The sequence below is a fragment of the Polypterus senegalus genome, chromosome 14, assembly GCF_016835505.1.
Source record: "Polypterus senegalus isolate Bchr_013 chromosome 14, ASM1683550v1, whole genome shotgun sequence".
Taxonomy (NCBI): domain Eukaryota; kingdom Metazoa; phylum Chordata; class Cladistia; order Polypteriformes; family Polypteridae; genus Polypterus; species Polypterus senegalus.
The window spans coordinates 4693844-4709416 of NC_053167.1; the positions used below are offsets into that span (position 1 = coordinate 4693844).

At 41.6% G+C, this 15573-nt stretch overlaps 1 protein-coding gene across 3 annotated transcripts in view; it reads left to right on the plus strand.

Annotated features, from left to right (window-relative positions):
• rims4 (regulating synaptic membrane exocytosis 4) overlaps nt 1-15573 on the plus strand; it is a 178553-nt gene that overhangs the window by 83923 nt on the left and 79057 nt on the right. For 2 of the 3 annotated variants that reach the window (XM_039735413.1, XM_039735411.1), the window contains exon 2: nt 3431-3572. In XM_039735413.1, the coding sequence (XP_039591347.1) occupies nt 3431-3572 (142 nt within the window). The remainder of the gene's footprint in view (nt 1-3430; nt 3573-15573) is intronic. The other variant, XM_039735412.1, reaches the window with a different exon arrangement.

Below are 15573 nucleotides of genomic sequence, written 5' to 3' on the forward strand. Positions count from 1 at the left end.
TTTTTAGGATTTTTTAAAATAACTAATAATAATATTATTATGAAAATAATAGCTTAAATACCCAGCATTGCCCGAGAGGAAAACAAAGTGTTTTTTTTTTAATTGTTTGAGAAAAATATGATAAAAACCATAACTTTAAAAATAAAAACAAATAGACAAACAATGAAGACTCACTAATGTGTTTGTCTTGTGGTCTTGTATGTATGTTATCATCCAGTTGACGCTTGTAACCAGCCAACTCTATTAATTTCAAAAGCAACAGGGGCGCGGTGGGGCTCAAACATAAAGAATGCAGGCCGTCACCTCCAGTTCGCCCTCTGGTGGTCGTTCCGAGTGTCTACTGGATGATAACATGCATACAAGACCGCAAGATTGTTAAAGTCTGCTTTATATATAAGATATATATATATAAGATATATATATATAAGATATATATATATATATATATATATATATATATATATATATATATATATATATATATATATATATATATATATATATATTGTGAACCTTGCCCCGGACACAGACAGGCAGACACGTTAATGTCACCCACAAACACACGTTTATTCTTCATCCTTTTTCTTATTTACAGTTTCACTCACCAACCCCCAAAACCCCACAGTCCAGGCCAATCCAATGCCTTCTCTTTCTTCTTCTTCTTCTTTTTTCTCTCTTTCTTTCTCTCTTTCTCTTCTCTTCTGACCGCCTCCTGCCTCCTCCAGACGTTGCCACTCTTCCACCCGACTCTTGTCATCAACTGGAGGGAGGTGGCCCCTTAAATAGGAACCAGGATGGGCTCCAGCTGCTTCCCGGCACTCCTCCGCAGACACGCCCCAGTGTGGCAGAAGTGCCGGCTGCACACCCGGAAGCCGTCTGGGTGTCCCCTGTCATCTTCCCCCCAGCACTTCCTGGCCACGGGTCCCTACAGGGCTGGGCTTCCAAGCCCTTTACCCGAGGCCCCCAACATAACCAGGGCGGACACCCCTCGCGGTCTGGAGGAGGCACAAGCCCTCCTCCGGTCCTCCTGGCGTCCCGGCTGGGGTGCCACAATATATATAGTTTATATATATGTATATATATATATATATACGTATATACAGTTTATATATATATATATATATATATATATATATATATATATATATATATATATATATATATATATATATATATATGTATTGTGAGACTTGCCTGGACACAAGTTTATTAATCACCACTTAAGTACAGGTTCACAGTCCCGAAACACCACACAATGCACACAGCTAATTAATCACCACACTAATCACTTCTCTTCCTCAGTCTTTGGCCACCTGTCTCCTCCTGGGAGCTTCGTCCTGCTCCCACTCCCGACTCAAGCTCCCCGACTGTAGGAAGGCGGCCCCTTTTATTTCTGCCCGGATGTGCTCCAGGTGGCTAATGAAGTCCTTCCAGCAGCACTTTCTGGTGTGGCAGAAGTGCTGCCTTTTGCACCGGAAGCACTCCGGGCGTCCCTGGCAGGTTCCTCTGCCATCTTGCCGTGTGTGGCGAAAGTAACTGTTTCTGGGTCCCACGAGGCTTAAGTCACCTCCTGGCAGTGGCCACAGGTCCCAACGGGTTAATAGCTTTTCCCTCTTTTCCCATGGTCCTCTCCTAATCCAGGGCGGTTGTCCCCTCATGACCCGTAAGCTATGAATACCTCCTTCCGGTCCTTCCAGGCATCATGGCCGAGTAAGAATCCTAGATATCTGTGACAGTTGTAGAAAAAAGACAGACAACTCAGCAAGGTTTGGGGTTTTCCGGCCCCGTATACTGTGAAAAAAAAATGAGTCCAAGTAGATTTTACACCCAAAAAAAAGTTGCATCTAACAGAGGCTGCTAAAATGGTGGAGACGGGTGCTTTTATGGTGAGGAACCAGAAGTAGATAGAAAGGAATGCTGGGAAGGAACCGAAATGGAAGTTGGGATTGATGATGTCATCAAAGGTCGACAGAGGGAGGGCGGAAGTGGTGATGAGTGTTCAGGTAGTCACGGCAGATTCATGGCGGTGGTGCATCTTTCTTTCTGCAGGAACAAAGAGAGAGAGGTTAGTAGTTAGTCCCCCGCCATTCCCTTCTGGCATGCGGCTTCATGCTACAGTTTGAGTCCTTACGCGGTCCCCTAATCGCACGTGTGTGACACAGTATATATATATATATATATATATATATATATATACAGTATATATAGGGTGGTCCAGATCTAATTATGCAATTTTCACTACTTTATAACAACGTTGGAGGAATTTGGACCACCTGCAGTGCATAGGAACACGATCTCCCAAATATATATATACTGTATATGGCTCTTTGAGTCACAAAGACAGAATGAGTCCCAAAAATAGTTGGTATGCCAACCCTGCCAACTCTGTTTAATTTCAAAAGCAACAGGGGCGCAGTGGCACTCAAACATAAAGAATGCAGGCCGTCACCTCCAGTTCACCCTCTGGTGGTCATTCTGAGTGTCAACTGGATGATAACAAGCATACAAGACCACAAGATCACCCCCTACCCTACCCAGAAGAGGGTAGGTCAGGGCTGATTTCACCGTACAGTATTTTTAGTCGACCAATGAGAAACATGTGTACCAAGTTTCATGAAAATCTCTCCAGTCATTTGGAAGTGATTCTGGAACATACATACACACACACACACACACACATATATACATTGACTTTTATATATATATATATATATATATATATATATATATAAATTCGTATATATATATATACGAATAGTACAAAAGGTTTCGTCCGACAAATATTATACCGCTGTTAGCTGTATCCTGAAAATAACCCAATGCGCAGTAAATTATTCAACTCGATTTGGCAATATTGGCTACACTGCCAATTTGGTGCAGTCACGCTGCATTATCACCTGATCTACCATTACCCGAATGTTCACGACAGATACCGATACGTCACAAACTTTCTGGATTGAAAATACACGACTATAAAAGCAACAGCAGCAGTGGTGCCGCTCATCATAGAAACAAACAAACAGAGTGTCTCTCGAATATCAAATCAAACCTGGACGGGCTGTGTACTTTAAAGCAGGGACATATTAGTCATTAGATCTATGCCTTAGAAATGTTTTATTTTAATTTTAGTTATAATGCATTCATTGTGATTGTACAGCTTAAGCAGCCCCTCAGGGGGCGTGCCCCACAGTTTAAGAACCGTTGATCTAGACTAACAGCAGAACGCTGTGCTGCTTGTGTTCAAACTACCCATAAGCCATCACAATCGTTTTGTATTGCATCAGCACCTCTCTGTTGTGTTTACCACATAATTTTCATATTGGTTTTAATTTTTGATTTACCCCCATTCTTGTCTTGAAAGGTGTTATATATTCTCCTAATATCTCAGGGCTATCTGTATTATGTGGACTAATTCTGTACTTTTTCCCAGAAGCAGATGGCCGGAAACTCCGAAGTGGCATTCAGAGAAGTACAGAGACAGGACTTGCCGTGGAGATGCCCAGTCGAACTGTAAGACAAGCCAGCCATGAGTCTATTGAAGACAGCATGAATAGTTACGGGTCGGAAGGAAAGTGAGTATCAGATATGATAAGGTACTTTGTTTGTCATTTGTACAGCTACACAGAAATTTATGAGTAGAGAGCCACTCAGGCAGTTTATTAAATACAAGAGATATGACACAAAATCAAAAAAAAAAAAAAGGCACCGAGAACATACAACACATCTATATGTGTACTGGTCACATAATACAGAGATACAAAAATATATTAAAATATTAGGGCTGACAAATGATTCAAATGTTCAATTATAATTCATTGCAAGATGTCTCACTCGATTGGTCTTGATTAATGCATCAGTCTCCTTTGAATGTGATGGATATGCAACTGCTGAGCTGCTCAAACTGCTAAGATTTGTGCCTTTCTTATAAATCCTTAAACTGTGACACAATTGTCCTATGTGAAGGTAACGTGTAAGAACTGTTAGACCTCTCTGAACGAATGAAGTCTCTCAGCCCGGTACCTTCAACTACAGTTGTAGCTACGTTTTTTTGAGGGTTTTCAGATGTTTCAAAATAGTTCAAAATGTAGCTACCAGAAAAGACTTCTGACAGTTGGTATGACTCGTTGCACAAAAAAACTCCAAAGTCCAAGTTTCTTCATTTTAAACATTTTAGTGACATTCAAAAATAAGGAAGAAATGCTGATAATACAGTACACAAAAAAGAAAGAACAACTTCTTGTCTGTGATGGTTCATTAAGGTTTAAGTGTCTGGATACATTTCTTAAGGTTTCTGTTACATACACTAGGACCATAGAAATGGTAATGTACATGCATGATGGTAACGATCAGAAAACTATATGCTCTTCAGGTCTTTGTGTCTAGCATTTCATGTTTCTTTCTGGCTGACTAACTACAATCTGAAAGCATTCTATTGTCTAAATAAAGAAATACAGCAGAGCATTAAGAAAATTCCATTAACTTGTTAGCTTCTTCTTCTTTCAGCTGCTCCCATTAGGGGCTGCCACAACAAATCATCTTCTTCCATATCATTCTGTCCTCTGTATCTTGCTCTGTCACACCCATCACCTGCATGTCCTCTCTCACCACATCCATTAACCTTCTCTTAGGCCTTCCTCTTTTCCTCTTACCTGGCAGCTCTATCTTTAACATCCTTCTCCCAATATACCCAGCATCTCTCCTCTGCACATGTCCAAACCAATGCAATCTTGCTTCTCTGAATTTGTCTCCCAATCGTCCAACTTGACACTCTAATGTCCTCATTTCTAATCCTGTCCATCCTCGTCACACCCAATGCAAATCTTATCATCATTAACTCATCTCCAGCTCTGTCTACTGTTTTTAGGTCAGTGCCGTCGTCTCCAACCCATATAACATAGCTGGTCTCACTACTGGCTTGTAGACTTTCCCTTTCACTCTTGCTGATAACCGTCTGTCACAAATTACTCCTGACACTTTTTACCACCCATTCCACCCTGTCGGCACTCTCTTTTTCACCTCTCTTCCACAGTCCCCATTACTCGGTACTGTTGATCCCAAGTATTTAAACTCATCCACCTTCGTCAACTCTACTCCTTGCATCCTCACCATTCCCCTGACCTCCCTCTCATTTACACACATGTATTCTGTCTTGTTCCTACTGACCTTCATTCCTCTCCTCTCTAGAGCATATCTCCATCTCTCCAGTGTCTCCTTAACCTGTTCCCTACTATCACTACAGATCACAATGTCATCAGCAAACATCACAGTCCACAGGGACTCCTATCTAATCTCGTCTGTCAACCTGTCCATCACCATTGCAAATAAGAAAGGGCTCAGAGCTGATCCTTTAGCTTACAGGGTGTAAAACAGATTCTTCAATTATCTATGTGAAATCTCCATTCTATTCAAATTAAGCAAAAACTAAGGTAAATTTACCATTAACATTAACTAAAGAGATTTGTCTCTTACAACAGTATATTTAAAGGTCTGCGGTCTGATGTGATACATTTTATAATAAATATTGGTAGTTAATACTTTAGGTTGTGTTTCATTCATGGACGTACCTTGAGTTGTTGATTCATGGATTGTAGTCTGCTGCAGATTTTGATGAATAATCTTGAGTTTTTAACAGTGGCATCATTCATGTTTTGCTCTTAAGTGATAAGCCAAGGGCCTTGTACTTCCATGATATTTAAATTGTATTGTTTTGTCGTCCTTTGAATCATCTGGGAGATTTTTAAATGAAAAGCAAGCCTCATAAATGCCATGTTTCTCCGCAATTGTTATTGGGATAGCATAGGTTAGGGGTTGCCAAACTTTAAGTGAAGCCCCCCCAAGATATTGTACCATCTGGTCAGAGCCCTATAGTGTCTGGTCACTGGAGATTCATTGCCAATGTCGGCCAGGCCAGGGTCAGTGGTGTTATCTGCTAATTTAATAATCAAGTTGTTGTTTTGGAGGACTAAGTAGTATATAATAAGCATGCTGTAGGACTGCTTTCAAAATGAAGCAATTTAACAGAATACCACCCAAGGGTGTTTGTTAGCTCACTTAAATGTTTCAGAAAAATGTGTGGTTCTGACTCAAAGTTTTGGGCTTTATATTCTGAATGCTTTAAACTAACCAGTGCTGCTGAGCTCAGTTGCTTTTTGTGCTTTTTAAATACACAGTGGCAGTGTCACTGGTTTTCTTTCTTATTCCCATTTTGGCACCCTGCCCTACCACCTTCTTCCCTTCTCTCCTGACCCCCAGAGTTTTTCAGCTAATTCCTACCATGCACCCCTTCTCCATCTGTTCAGTCCTTCAGTTCGCTGTTGGGTGCCTCTTTCTCAATTGCTTCTTCTCCTGATCTCTGCTGGTTGTGGCCTTTATATTTGATGCACTCTTTGGCTTCCAGCTGGGCGCCCATACTCCTTAGCTCTCAGCTGGGTGATTCCTTTACCGCATAGATGATTTTCCCTTAGGTTTTTTGGAAGACACCTCTTCTCTGTCTGCTCTCTATAGACTTCTCTTGGCTTTACGCATGACTGTTCTTCACTAAAATATGCGGATACCAAAGTTTTAACAATATTAATATGGGATAGACTTTGAATAATTGTTTGGTGAACCTGCTGTCAAATTGTAATAAGCTATTTTATCAGTATCCTTTCCAGCAAAGAAAATGTTAAAGTTTAAAAGAAAATGTTGCTCTGTGGCTTTCTAGTCAATCTTCTTATATAATACGCTACCGTGGCTGCCCATTTGTCTGTCCAGGATTTTAAATCACCTGTAGCTCGCAAACTGTTTGACCTATTGACCTGAAATGTGGTACACATATACTACGTGATGCCTAATATCCACTTTAGGGGTGATGATTGACCTCCAAGGTTATTTCTCTTTTTATTTTTATTTTATTTTATAGTAGAATCAACTCTTAGCAGAGGCCAGCCGTGTGGCCATGCAGCACATGTGTACAGGTACCGTTCTCATCCCTACCACCTTCGCTGTCACTTACCCTACCTCTTCATATCTTACATCATTCTTGATGCGCATTGAAGACTTGTGCCAGTTTAAGTGAAAAATGAAAGAAAACGTATTAAGTTTTTTTGGGAGTTTGCCCAAGCAGTCTACATGTGTTTTATGAACTTGGAAAAGGCGTTCGACCGTGTCCCTCAGGGAATCCTGTGGTAGGTGCTCCGGGAGTATGGGGTACTGGACCCCCTTATAAGGGCTGTTCGGTCCCTGTACAACCAGTGTCAGATCTTGGTCCGCATTGCCGGCAGTAAGTCGAGCATGTTTCCAGTGAGAGTTGGACTCCGCCAGGGCTGCCCTTTGTCACCGACTCTGTTCAGAACTTTTATGGGCAGAATTTCTAGGCGCAGCCAGGGTGTTGAGGGGGTCCAGTTTGGTGGACTCAGGATTGGGTCACTGCTTTTTGCAGATGATGTTGTCCTGTTTGCTTCATCAGGCCGTGATCTTCAGCTCTTTCTGAATTGGGTCACAGCTGAGTGTGAAGTGGCTGGGATGGGAATCAGCACCTCCAAATCGGAGACCATGGTCCTCAGCCGGAAAAGGGTGGAGTGCCCTCTCAGGGTTGGGAGCGAGATCCTGTACCAAGTGGAGGAGTTCAAGTATCTCGGGGTCTTGTTCACGAGTGAGGAAAGAATGGACCGTGAGATCGACAGGCGGATCTGTGCGGCATCCGCAGTGATGCGGGCTCTGCATCGGTCTGTCGTGGTGAACAAGGAGCTGAGCCGTAAGGCAAAGCTCTCAATTTACCAGTCGATCTACGTTCTTACCCTTACCTATGGTCATTAACTATGGGTAGTGACTGAAAGAATGAGATTATGAATACAAGCGGCTGAAATGAGTTTTCTCCGCAGGGTGTCTGGGCTTTCCCTTAAAGATTGGGTGAGTAGCTCAGTCATCTGGGAGGGGCTCAGAGTAGAGCCGCTGCCCCTCCGCATCGAGAGGAGTCAGATGAGGTGGCTCGGGCATCTGATCAGGATGCCTCCTGGACGTCTCCCTGGCGAGGTGTTCCGGGTACATCCAACTGGGAGGAGGCCCCGGGGAAGACCCAGGACACGCTGGAGGGACTATGTCTCCCGGCTGGCCTGGGAACGCCTTGGGATTCCCCCAGAAGAGCTGGATGAAGTGGCCGGGGAGAGGGAAGTCTGGGTCTCTCTGCTCAAGCTGCTGCTCCCGCGACCCAACCTCGGATAAGCTGAAGAGGATGGATGGATGGAACGTACAAAGTAATTGCAATACAAACACTGACTTAATCAGTTTTAATGTGAAAAAATGCAGACGAAAGAAGAGAAGAAGCGGGCCGCTAGGCTGGAGAAAAGAAGAGCTGCTCAGGAAGCAGCAAGCGCATCAACCTCTGAGCAAATGAATGCTAAACAAACAGAGAAAGAGGATGAAAACTAGGAATGATCAAGTCAAGTGTATTTCACTTTAGCAGCTATTGCATTTTTGAGTAATCTGGCTATACTGAAATAATAGAAATAAAGCAGACTATTTAAAATGCATGTAGTGCTTCGGAGAATTCACTCCTAATCAATTTCAGTAAAGTAAAATGCCACCTGAAGACAGAGTTCTTTTTACTAAAGGTAGACTGGTGCAGATAAAGAGTATGAAAACTATGAATGCTCAAGTCAAGTGTATTCACTGCACGTTATCATTCAGTGTGCCGTTACTGGTATAATATAATATAATATAATATAATATAATATAATATAATATAATATAATATAATATAATATAATATAATATAATATAATATAATATAATATAATGCTCTGGCCCTCTACTGTACTGATTTTGAGTGAGTCAGGAAGGGTTTCTAATGATAAGGATTACAAGACAGGGAATGAGCCAAAGTCAGCACCAAAATCCATCTAATCTGTTGGCATGTTTAAATCGTTAACCAAAATTCCTAATAACAAGAACAAAGTTCTAAAGTCAGGAAGTAATTCACCAAAAGATTTGCACACTAACAGAGGGATTTATCCTCAATCCTGCTTGAGATATGGCCACCAGTGCCAAGCTTTTAACCTAATTTTGTTGTTGACATCAAATGCTTCCAACTCCACAACTATGTATGTGTTGATGATGGGACTCACAAATGGCGGTGCTCGTATACAAAACAAAGATGGTGTCACTTAGATAAAAATAAATGTTACTTACATAATCCTTAGTTTCCAAAACCGGAGCACACTGTGGAAACCCACCAGGAAAACATTCAAACTCCAGGCAGGGAACACCAGGGACGTTACTCCCTGCGAGACAGCAGCGCTACCGTTCTCCCACCTCCTCTTCTTCTTTCGGCTGCTCCCATTAGGGGCTGCCACAGCGGATCATCTTCTTCCATATCTTTCTGTCATCTACATCTTGCTCTGTCACACCCATCACCTGCATGTCCTCTCTCAGCACATCCATAAATCTTCTCTTAGGCCTTCCTCTTTTCCTCTTACCTGGCAGCTATATCCTTAACATCCTTCTCCCAATATACCCAGCATCTCATCTCTGCACATGTCCAAACCAACGCAATCTCTCCTCTCTGACTTTATCTCCCAATCGTCCAACTTGAGCTGACCCTCTAATGTCCTCATTTCTAATCCCGTCCATCCTCGTCACACCCAATGCAAATCTTATCATCATTAACTCATCTCCAGCTCTGTCTCCTGTTTTTAGGTCAGTGCCATCGTCTCCAACCCATATAACATAGCTGGTCACACTACCGTCTTGTAGACTTTCCCTTTCACTCTTGCTGATACCCGTCTGTCAAAAATCACTCCTGACACTCTTCTCCAGCCATTCCACTCTGCCTGCAATCTCTTTTCACCTCTCTTTCACAATCCCCATTACTCGGTACTGTTGATCCCAAGTATTTAAACTCATCCACCTTCGCCAACTCTACTCCCTGCATCCTCACCATTCCACTGACCTCGCTCTCATTTACACACATGTATTCTGTCTTGTTCCTACTGACCTTCATTCCTCTCCTCTCTTATCTCATATCTCCACCTCTCCAGGGTCTCCTTAACCTGCTCCCTACTATCGCTACAGATCACAATGTAATCAGCAAACATCACAGTCCACAGGGACTCCTGTCTAATCTCGTATGTCAACCTGTCCATCACCATTGCAAATAAGAAAGGGCTCAGAGCCGATCCCTTAGCTTACAGGGTGTAAAACAGATTCTTCAATTATATATGTGAAATCTAAGGTAAATTTACCATTAACATTAACTAAAGAGATCTGGCTCTTACAACAGTATATTTAGAGGTCTGCGGTCAGATGTGATCCATTTTACAATAAATATTGGTAGTTAATACTTTAGGTTGTGTTTCAACCCTGGAAGTAACTTGAGTTGTTGATTCATGGATTGTAGTCTGCTGTAGTCTTCTTTCGGCTGCTCCCATTAGGGGTTGCCACAGCGGATCATCTTCTTCCATATCTTTCTGTCATCTGCATCTTGTTCTGTTATGCCCATCAATCCGTAATTATTAAGTGTATTCATTATTTAAGGGAAATTAATGATTTATCTGTAAAATGTAACATACATTCTTTAATGCATTTCATCATGTAAGTGATTTCAAGTATAAATCTAAGGATTCTAAATGTGCAGAGAGTTGGAATATCATACATTTATTGTGTTCTGTGTGGTGATCTTTTGCTGCTTGCCACTGCTGTCAGGTCAGGAGGAATCCCCAGAAGCACCTAGTGATTAACAAATGGCTTGGTTTTAAGATGACGTTTACGCCGGTCTACTTTAGTGATAAAGTAAACTGCGAGGTTAAAGGGGACATTTCGAGATTAAAGGCAAAATTTCCACTTTAATCACAAAATAGACCTTTTCACCGTGTCCTTAATTTTTTTTCTCTGTGGCTCAAATACAGTGCTGTACATTCTTTTGCTGTTATGAAGGTGCAAAAACAAAATGTATCCTGTCATTATGATGGGGAATATGCGATGCTTGAATATAAAAGCACCACGATTGCATTTGTATGTTGTCATTTTGCTTCACCACATCGAACCATTCATCAAACATCGAAGCAAGCATATTAATCCCGTAGGATCCTCAAAGTGGCTTTCTGTCACATGTCGATAGTAAACAGAGACTCTGACGTCACATTCCAACTTTTATCACACTGTGCCCCCTGACTTTTTGCTGGTACTGCAATTTGCGCACGCGTCACATTCATTTCTGAGGACCTGCTCAGAGGACACACCAAATGAACGCTGGGAATGCGTAGCAGCCATGATGTGTGCGCCTATGCATTCTGAGCGTGAAGTATAAACGAGCCCTTAGAGTCCTACTCGGGCGTTGGTTTTCTTTGCCTGTATTTGGAAGGGTATGCGCAGCATGGGTGGCCTCAAACTTGGAAGGTGTTTTTCATTTTTTATTTATTTTTTCTCTCCTGAACCTACTTTTCCAAATATTTTAGAGCCATTCCAGTCCATTACTGCTGTTTAGAAACACTTAAGAGTCCCTTAAGAGCAGGCCTGTGTTATGCTGCTCAGGGACCCATAGGCAAAAAAGATACACACTATTAACCTGTTGTGCATTCCTTCAACTCTGACAGCTTTTTCTTGGCATTGAGTCACCAATTAACCAAACACACATGTCTTTGTGATGTGGGATTAAAAGCAGAGTACCCATAGAAAAGCCCTCACAAATACAAGAAAAATATTCAGACTCCATAGAGTTCAGGCCAGCATTTGAACTCAGGAGCTACAATATAAGAGAGCAGTTATAACCATTGTGCCGTCATTATACAAGTAAGCTTTCTGTAGCAGAAATTGTTCTTTATGTTTATTCAAGCTTTCCTGCATCTCTCAGATTTTTTTATAAAGGAGTGACGACTCCAGGCACAGAGCTACAGGAGGTCTGCAATCGTGACCCCTGCAGCCTACGTCACAGCTCTCACAGGAAGGCTCACGTGTCACAGGCTAATCCAACAGCATCGTTCCTGATGCTGTCCCACTTCACTTGCCACCATTTTTTCAGTTGAACGACCCTGAAATCCTTTTGTGAACAGTTGCTTGGACCGATGTCAAACGTTTCACCACAGAACAACGATCTGAAGGAATTATAAGCTGCTGCGTGTTATGTAATCAGTTTTGGCATTGTCAGTGCGTGTAATCTGCCTTTACTCTGCTGACAATGGAATAAAAGACCACTTCACCCTGAAGCAATTAAGTTTAACAGTAACCTCTGCTATGAGGCCATTAAACTGTGTCTGGGTTATTTATTTATTTTTTTTCTGTTTGTGCATTACGATCCACTGGAGGCATTAAATATTGACATTAATTTCACAGGCATATACCACTTGAGGTCTTGTCATGGAAGGTATGATTCTGTTGATTGCAACTGACTTTAAATACGTTTATAAAAATATTTTAAACTCAGCTATGGAAGAAATTTTAAGCCCACCATACCCAGTGTTAAACAACCGACAGACTCCAGCCATATGGCTCACTGCTTCCTGGTGATATAAGGCCTGTATGCAGTAGTGACTACAACATCAGACCTTAAATTGCTAGTTTGCTGATTCAGTTTCTGCTTGTGTCCCTAAGCAAGTTTTTGTAAAAAAAATATATATATATTAGAAATGTGTTCTGATCTTGTTGAATAAATATTTCTGCTAAATATTTACTCATATAATCAGAGAATCATCCAGGGCTCAGCCTTCACAGATAATAACTGCCTGACGAACACTTTGATCCAGAACCTGTGTCTTGGTCCACATTTATTTTTTTTCCCTGTCGACCGAATGCTCTTTTCACATGACAAACTCTTATAACCTTTACAATTGTACCAATACAAGGCAGCACCATCCTTCAAGATGTCATCAGTCTCCAATTCTTTAGAGTGTGAAGATGATTTATTAACCTTCTGTTTTGATTCATGAGGCATGGTGACACTGGTCACAGCCTCTATAGGTTATAAAGACATATGAGGAGAAAAACTTTAGTCTTTTGTTTCGGCGGGGTGGGTACGATAGACAGGTCATCTACAATTCCCTGCCAGCACATCTGTCATGCTTTATTTGGTTTTCTCTGTTTAGTTCTCACTCATCGTTTTTACACGACAGGTGGATAGAAGCATAAAAAACACCTAAACAAGAATCCAAAACCCTTAACACTGAAGGAAGAATGGCCACCTAAGTTTGTTTATCAAAATGCAGCAAACATGTTGGCTCTGTTCTGAAAAATGTATTTACCAGTCAAGCTCCAGACTCCTGAAGGACCAGTTACGTGTCCAGCTCCGGCTTCAAGGAGAAGTTTTCATTAAGAGCAAAGGACTTTGATCCATCCTTTGAAGGATGCTCTCTTTTTGAGATCAATGTCTCAGATATTTTCTGATATTCAAAGATCTCAGACTCAACATCTTTGGATGACATTGGTGTCCACTGCTAGCCTTTCAAGGGGCCTTTAATGCTGTTAAGCTCTCCAGCTCTAAGTTTTCAGTAACATTGATAATAATAATAATTCTTTACATTTATATAGCATTTTTCTCACTACCCAAAGTACTTTACATACGGAGTAGGGAGCCACTTCAACCACCACCAGAGTGCAGCATCCACCCAGCCATTTTTTCCCAGGGTGCTCACCACACATTAGCCATTAGGTGTTTGAGGAGTGAGAGAGATAGCCAGTTAGAGACAGAGGATGATCAGGGGCCCATAATGACTAGACCGCAGAAGGTAATTTAGCCTGGTCATCGGGATGCACCCTGCTCTTGATGAAGGATACCCAAGGGTATTTAAGGAGCACATAGAGTCACAACCTCAGTCTTACATCTCATCTAAAGGATGGCACCATTTTTACAGCACAGTATCCCCGTCATTGATCTCTGGCCTGCAACTTTCCAGCTACAGGTGTTAAGTCACAGTTCAGCTCCAGCTTAAGAAGGGCTTTGATCGCCACTCTTTCAATGATGTTCACCTCTCTGACGTCAGCTGCTAAAGGGCACACTGATCCCCAGCATTAGGTTTTGAATGACATGAAATGCACATTTTTGTTCAACTCTAGACTTAGGAAGACATTGATTTCCAACTGCTTCTCTTAATTACAGCGCCAATAAAGTTGGGAGTTTTCCTTTTTTATAATATATAATCACTTCATTCGCGTTGTGAAGAGGGGGGCTGAACAAACCCCAAATAAATGCGGTCGCTCCTCAGAAACCCTCGTAAACGGCGATACAATGGGAAACAAATACAGTTTTTTTTATCTCTTCTTTGCTCGATCAGCTGCTGGCTTGCTGCTGCTGCTGTGCTGCATGATCTGCATCTCACATGGAGCTTCGAACATTTAAAAGCCTGAACAGCAGCTGTCCTTTTGTCTCACTGCCTTGTCTCTCTTCTCCCCGAGACATCCTCTGCTCCTGTTGGGGGCCCCTATGAAGAGGAAGATTTTCTATTCTTTTAATTGAGAGACGGAACTGTCCTCTCCGACTACACGCGGAGCTCGATTCATTCCTGAAAGAGACTTCAGTTTGTCTGAAGTGTTTGAATAACGTGTCTGCCCCAAAAAATCTCCTGTGTACCTGTGCAACTCTGTGACCCAAGCGTGGCAGAATATGTGGATTTCACTTTCACCAAACAACAAATCTTTTAATTCTCGCGGATACGCCTCTTCATTAGGAAGAAACACTACTTTTCCGTGATGACAACACAAATTATGTGATCTACAATTCTCCAACTTAAAGTTTAAATTCAAACAATATATTCAATCTCTTTTCGCTGTTCTGTTATTTCACCGAGTAATAATTTCTGTTTGTTTGTGCTAATGCAATTTTTACTATCATTTTTTGAGACTTTTGAATTTTTGTATTTCCATTATTTCTAACCTGCTCTGCATGTGTATTGCGCCAATGTTTTTGAGTTCTTTATGACGTTCTACAGTACTTTGTCACCTACTGTTGGTCTTTAATTTCCGGCCCCGGGTGTGGTTAAATCTCTTGGCACAAAGTCTGTCTCGTGGGACGTGAAAGTGTCTCTCTTTAAAAGATCATGTCTCATCGCAGGATAAAAAGTCTCGTCTCCCAAGATTTTTTTGTTATAATAGACAGACAATAATATCTGAGTATGATCAACAGAAAAAGACTCTTCAATATCAATTCGAAAACAGATCTCACCAAAGTGGTCTAACTTAATTACAAATTTAAAACACGCAATGATTGATCTAATAGGTATTCACCTCCTTCAAGTCAGATTTTAGTGGATGCACCTTCGGCAGCCTTGAACATCTTGTGAACAGTTCTTTATCATCTCTACCTGCACACTGAGATTTCACTCCACTCATCTTTGCAAAGCCGCTTGAGATCTGTCAGACTGCATGGAGATCATGAGTGAACGGCCCTATTCAAGTCCAGCCACAAATTCTCAGTTGGACTGATATCTGGACTCATTCACACCAGGACCTTCATATGGTGTTTTTTAGGCCATTCCTGTCTTGGTTTGGCTTTATGCTTGTGGTGGTTATTGTTCTCCTCTCACGTTGTAGGTTTCTTGTTTTCCTTCTTGATTTTTATTTAGTTTTCCGCATTTTTTTTTTTGCTTCACCCTCAGAAGCCTTCCAAGG